The following is a 6,216-nucleotide window of genomic DNA, read 5'->3' as shown; positions in this document are numbered from 1 at the left end:
TTAGACTACACTTAGAAAATGCAAACATTAATCACTAAGCTTATTAAAGTGGTCAGTATTGGACCACCTTTTAGACTAGAAAAGGGCATGAGTGTTTTTCATACAAGGCTTCCTTTGTATTCCATGGCACTCATGGTGAGATGGCAATTCAAGGACATATGCTTTTTTATTTCTTTAGAGTTCCTTCTATCAAAGTTTAATAAGCATATAAATCTTATAACTAAAAAATAATTCCGTAAACAATAAACATATAATTCTATTACTTTTTAATAAAATTATTATTTCGCATTAATATGATTTTTATAATTACTTATTATTTATTAATTTCATAAATATCAAATAAATTAAAATTTTCCTCTATATATAAATTAAAACATATACATTTTAATCGAGTGCCTTTAATTATCATTTTATATTTTAACAATATCTCACTTTAAAATCACTGTTACAATTGAATTCAAAACACATCTTACTATTAAATTTAATATATTACAATAATTAGTTTTTATTACCATATTAAAATTCATGATGATGTAATGGACAGTGCCATATATACTTGATTAATAAACTCTGATTATTTTTCAAAATATTATTTTCAAGTTTTTTACAATTTTAATATTAATTTTGCGATTAAGCAAAATAATTCCTTTTAAAATTTTCAATTTAAAAATAATAAAACTATCATGATTTTAAAGTTTTCATCAATTTTAGCTCATATTAAATATCAACAAATTTAGAATTAATTCCAAATTAATAAAATGTATAAATGTTAAAAGTTAAAATTGTTGTTTTTTAATTAAAACAAAATTAGCAAAAATAATTGTTTTAATTGTCTTTAATTGTGATACTTGAAAAAATAACCAAGAATGGGAAATAAATTGCGATAATAATGAATTTGAAATTATTTGCTTGAACACTTCCCTCTCAACTCTAAATGGCAGTAAGAACTAATTCCCTAGAATCTACCTCAGTTGTAATGCATACAAACCCATTATATCAAAATCCATTAGACAATATCATGAAATGAGAAACACAATCATAAGGTATAAAATATATATAATACCCCATAGATAGGGCTTGGCACCATCAACAATCATCCACATACGACCACAGCATACCGCCATACCCTCGCTTTATATCTCTTGTTCCCCAAAAGTAATCATAGCACAGCCTGACTTCATATCTCTTACTTGTGTCCCCTAAAGTACAAGTAAATTTTCTGCACATACCAACCAACACACACGGGTAAAACATTCCGTCAAAAACAATTAAATATCAACGCAAAGCAGCTACATAATAAATGAACTTACTATATTATGACACTGATTCGAAGAAATCTAGCATATAGATCTCCAATTTCACATGTTCAATGAAACTTAAAAAAGCAATTATTATGCAGATTCACGTGCAACATTATTTACTAGGAAACGTTATGTATTATTAAATGTAGAGTGAGTAAAGAAACATTTCTTACCAAGAATGCTAATTAGTGTCTAGATCTTAAAAGAGAGAAATCAGATGACATTGCCACATATCCATTTTTCAATAAAATACAATAAACTAACCTGAATAACCCACAAGCTCAGCAGTGACTCCAAGCAAAATAGCCCAAAACCAACAAAGAAGAATACCTGTAAAAGCACAAATACATTAGTTAAGCCCAAACATCAAATAAAAAAAAAGTTTGAAAAAGAAAAGAAAAAGCATCCATGTAACTCTCCTTCGAACTACATTGCCCAAACAATTGTACCAAGTTAATAAATTACATTTGTCAAAAACAAAATCGTGATGGAAAGAAGAATGCACATCCTTAAATTCCTACATTCAAAAGCAATAAAACTTACCCCCGCCAACATATGATCAGAGATAACATCAATTGCTGCCAGGATACCACTGCAATTAAAGGCAACAGAAAAATATAGTAAATTACAAACTTAAATTGAATCACACTAGTTGCGCATGAAATGATACAATCATAAGAACATTCCAACATCTAACAATTTTAACAAGGCAAAACTGAACAAAAAGAGGTCAGAATGTCCCAGTAACTACAGTGTCTATAACAACAGCTAAACATGCTAGGATCATCTATACAATCAATCGCAACTAAAATGTGCAGAAAATTGCTTAGACAATCACCAACTATGCCAACTCAAGGTCTTTCCAACTTCAGGAAAGAATTAAGGAATAAAGAACTTACGTTAACGACTTCCCATGGAAGACAATAGGAGGAGCAATTGCAGCAAAAATGCAAAATCCAAGGTGGAGCTACACAAAGCAAATAGACAAGTTAAGCAAAAAGAAACCAATAATAATAATGCCTCCCAATCACAATTAAACTCACCAAGTAGAACATGAAAAACCAACCAAAATTCAAGGCGCTATCTGTCCTGTAAGATGAAACCCAGTAGAACAACCATCAGCACTCCAAAATTTTCTATTTTCATGCTACAAATAGAATATTTAAACCAATCACTAAATATTTACCTCATTGCTCGGTAAAGTGGTCTGTACCACAACACATATGAAAGAGGGCATCCAAGCAACATATAGATTACAGCAAGGAAAAAAATCTTAACACCTAAAACATAAGAACCAAGTTAGAATATAAATATTATTGTATGCCTAGACCACATTCCATAATAAAGGTAAAATACCAGACAAACAGAAAATACATACCACCACCCTGAATCCAACAGACAATCACTGCAATAACATTAAAAACAAGGCAAAGAACTATGCCTGAAACGTGAAAAAACGAAGCATGTCAGTAATACAAAACAATGAGGTACTACGGTGTAAACTTTACCATAATTGCCAAAATCAATATCATACTATAACTGTCAAATGAAGATTCAAGGACACCCAACTTGAGATTTCCAAGGTTCAAACAATGAAAGGATTAAGAAGATGCTCTGAATACATTACACAATAACAACTTGCAAAAAAGGGACAGAGATTGATATAACAATGAAACTCAGTGCATAAAAATTACAAGATGGTCTTTCTTTTGTATAAATGCTTAGACAATTAACATTAAAAAAAAAAAGAAAAGGAAAGAATGGACAGTAGTAGTGGAAAATCCATAAAAAAGCATACCAAGCCAACTTGCAAATGCAAGATATTGCAGCCTCTGAGCATGAACCGGTATCTCATTAGCTATATCATGATGTATAATCGGGAAAATTGGTGGCCAATTTTTATCATCTACAGAAACACCAGCTGATATACCAAAACAAAAAAGGGAATATTAAGCACTATATCGGACCAACCAAAAAGAAAGTAAAAGTACACAATTGCTTATGGTCCAGTTCTCTTACCTTGGGAAACAGCATCTTCTCTTCTCTTTATATCCTGAAAATTAAAAGATAACATAGAAGAATAAAAGTTAAATAGAAAACTCAAAACTCAAGTTGCAGGCGAATCATAAGAACAGTTAATGTCGTGCACAAGGAGTCATCTCATGATATAATCAAGTGACTAAGTTTTTATTCAAAGGAAAAAGGAAAGCAAGTAATTTATGCTTCTAAACAAGCACCAAGTTGAAAATAACCTTTTCCCTTCTTTTAAGATCAGCTTCCCAAGCTGCGAGCTCCTTTTCTCTTTTCTTAGAATCCTGCAATTATCAATATCAATAAAGCAAAGTAATCAGTCATCCCTTGTGTATTCATGATATGGAAATATAAAGGAAACAGAAACTCCATTACATTCATTGAATCCAGAGGTATATCCACAGTAGCATCATGTTTCTGCCCAAAACCCAGAGGTTCGGATGCCAGTGGTCGTGCAGGTGCGACAGAACCACCATTCTGCAATGACTCTCAATAAGTAACACTAAATAACACAGTCTAATATATTTAAATTTAATGCACATCCAAACAACAAAACACGACCAAGTAAGACGAGAACAACATCTGTACCAGAAATAAAAATCATGCCAACTAAGCATTTATGGTCCAAATAACAGCAATTAACATGGTATACATTATAATCATATATGGTCTCACGGTTAATAATTGAGAAGCACCAGAGGCTCACATTCGGCTTATATTGAACTTCTGTAGTCCATAAATTTCCAAATCATAGTAACCAGGTTTGAAACTACAGTCAATGTGAAAATATATGAAAAATCAACATTTCAACTTATATTACATATTAAGGCTCGAATATAAAAAGGCACCTAAAAAATCTATACAGTGAAAGTTTCGGCCGATAAATCGTATATTTTCAATCATTTGCAACAAAAGAAAAATTAAAAAATTAGAAGCCATTTCATCCCCGAAATGTTAGCAAGCAAGCTCTTCAGATCTAGTATTCTTGAAATCTAATTCCCAAACTACCCTAGAGAAGTGAAGAAACCGACTAACGTACACGTAAACAAAAGAAGAAAATTTCCAGATCTGAAATGGGCAAAAAAGGGAAATTAAAAAAAGGAAAGAAATAAATTCAATACCGAAAATGGATTGACTTCTTCTTCATCGAAAGGGTTTGGATCGTGGTGGCGATTCATACTCTCTCTCTATCTCTCTCTCTGTTTCAGATCCAAAATTATCTCCAAAGTTACGCCAGTTTTTGTTGGGTGACTTGAAGATAGAGAGACGCTACTTTACTTTTTGTAAATTAGCTTGGCTTGGCTTGGGAGTGACGCGGGATATTGAATGAAATTCAAGATTTGCCCTTTTTATTTTGAAATATTCACGAGTTTGGGCTTTGCTTGCATGGTATTGGTACGCACTAGACACAGTACCTTATTCTCTTAGGTGGGTGTACGTGGCAATACATGTCGCACGTTGAAAATGGTAAATCATTGGTTGCCACGTAAGGAGAGTGAAGAGGCGTGATAATCACGTGTTTCCAGCCTTCCCAAGCGTCAGTAGGTTCCCTTTCCACTTTCCTCTCGATCAAAAAGGTCTTATCAAATATTTGAATTAACTTTTACTTTGTACTACAAGTTTAGCCCCCTTTTTTTCTTTGCAAAACTGTAATGTTTAATAATTTAAATATTAAATTTAAATTTCTAAATTTATTTGGTATTATAATTTGAATATAATTCAATTTTTAATAAATACATATATTTTTAAAACATGTACATTTTATGAGAAAATATTTATCTCAGAGTTAATATTATACTTAAATTAAAATTTTAAAATAAATAAATAAATAATAAGATAGAAGATAAAATAAATATAATTAAAAATTTACAATAAATGAGGCCATAATGTTATAATTTTAGTAATTTTAAGATCTATGTATAAATCATATTTAGCTTTTGAATTTATAATTATTTTTGTATATGTGTCGCAAAATTTGAATCCTTTATAAATTTATTTTGATTTACATTTGTATTTTGATTATCAATATGATTATTTTTGTTATAATTATTTGAATATAATTTTTATAATTGCAATCGTAACTTTACATGTAATTTTTCAAAAATAAAACCTTATTTATATTGATTGAAAAATACATTATGTGGTGTGTTATTATACTATAATATAATATATTTTACAATTTAATTTAAAATTAAATAAACCATATTTATAATTATTAGATTTTATTTTTAATTGAAGTCTATATGTTATATAAAATTAACTCCTTCAAGAGTTAGCACGCGTAAATAGGGTTAGTTTAGCTATTAAAAATTACGAGTAGGGGTAATTTAAGTATTAAAAGCTAACAGCAAATGATATATTTTAACAAACCGTAATTAATTATTTTAATTATTTGTGCTTTTGATTGTTTTTCTATTTGTTTTAATTTAGGTAGTATTTATTTCTTTTAAGTCTTTAAAAATTAAAGTGAAATAAATTTGTATAAATTTAAAACTTTGATATTTATATTGATTATTGTGAATATTATAAATTATTATGCTAATTAAATTATTTTAACTTATTATAATTTTTCTAGGAAAATGGTATTTTATTAAACCTGTCAATTTATTTGAATTTTTTATGAGATGATGAGGTTATTCATTGCTCTCATTTTCTGACTTCTTTATTTTCCTTTTTTTTCTTATTATATAAGGATATATTTATCATTTGGTATTTATTAATTTTTCATATTTTATTATTTAAACAAAATATTTTTAACTCTATGATCCCTCATAATTTAGCACTTATTTCATAATCGTTTTTTTCCAGTTTTTTCCCTTTTCATCTTCCACTTTACTTCTCATTATTTTCATAAGTATTAAATAGAACAATAATTAGACTATTT

At 29.1% G+C, this 6,216-nt stretch overlaps 1 protein-coding gene across 1 annotated transcript; it reads right to left on the bottom strand.

Annotated features, from left to right (window-relative positions):
• Positions 1–857: 857 nt before the first annotated feature.
• On the bottom strand, positions 858–4,643 carry LOC105789398 (secretory carrier-associated membrane protein 4). Its single transcript, XM_012616783.2, has 12 exons — positions 4,454–4,643; positions 3,708–3,809; positions 3,554–3,616; positions 3,321–3,354; positions 3,100–3,222; positions 2,680–2,742; positions 2,488–2,581; positions 2,345–2,390; positions 2,201–2,268; positions 1,845–1,893; positions 1,566–1,631; positions 858–1,219 (listed from the first exon to the last, which is right to left on the bottom strand). Exons 1-12 carry the CDS (start codon positions 4,508–4,510, stop codon positions 1,187–1,189), a joined length of 798 nt encoding a protein of 265 aa, XP_012472237.1. The 5' UTR covers positions 4,511–4,643; the 3' UTR covers positions 858–1,186.
• Between the last annotated feature and the right edge of the window lie 1,573 nt (positions 4,644–6,216).

This window comes from Gossypium raimondii, chromosome 2 (genome assembly GCF_025698545.1).
Source record: "Gossypium raimondii isolate GPD5lz chromosome 2, ASM2569854v1, whole genome shotgun sequence".
Taxonomy (NCBI): domain Eukaryota; kingdom Viridiplantae; phylum Streptophyta; class Magnoliopsida; order Malvales; family Malvaceae; genus Gossypium; species Gossypium raimondii.
This window is presented reverse-complemented; position numbering and strand designations above follow the sequence as displayed.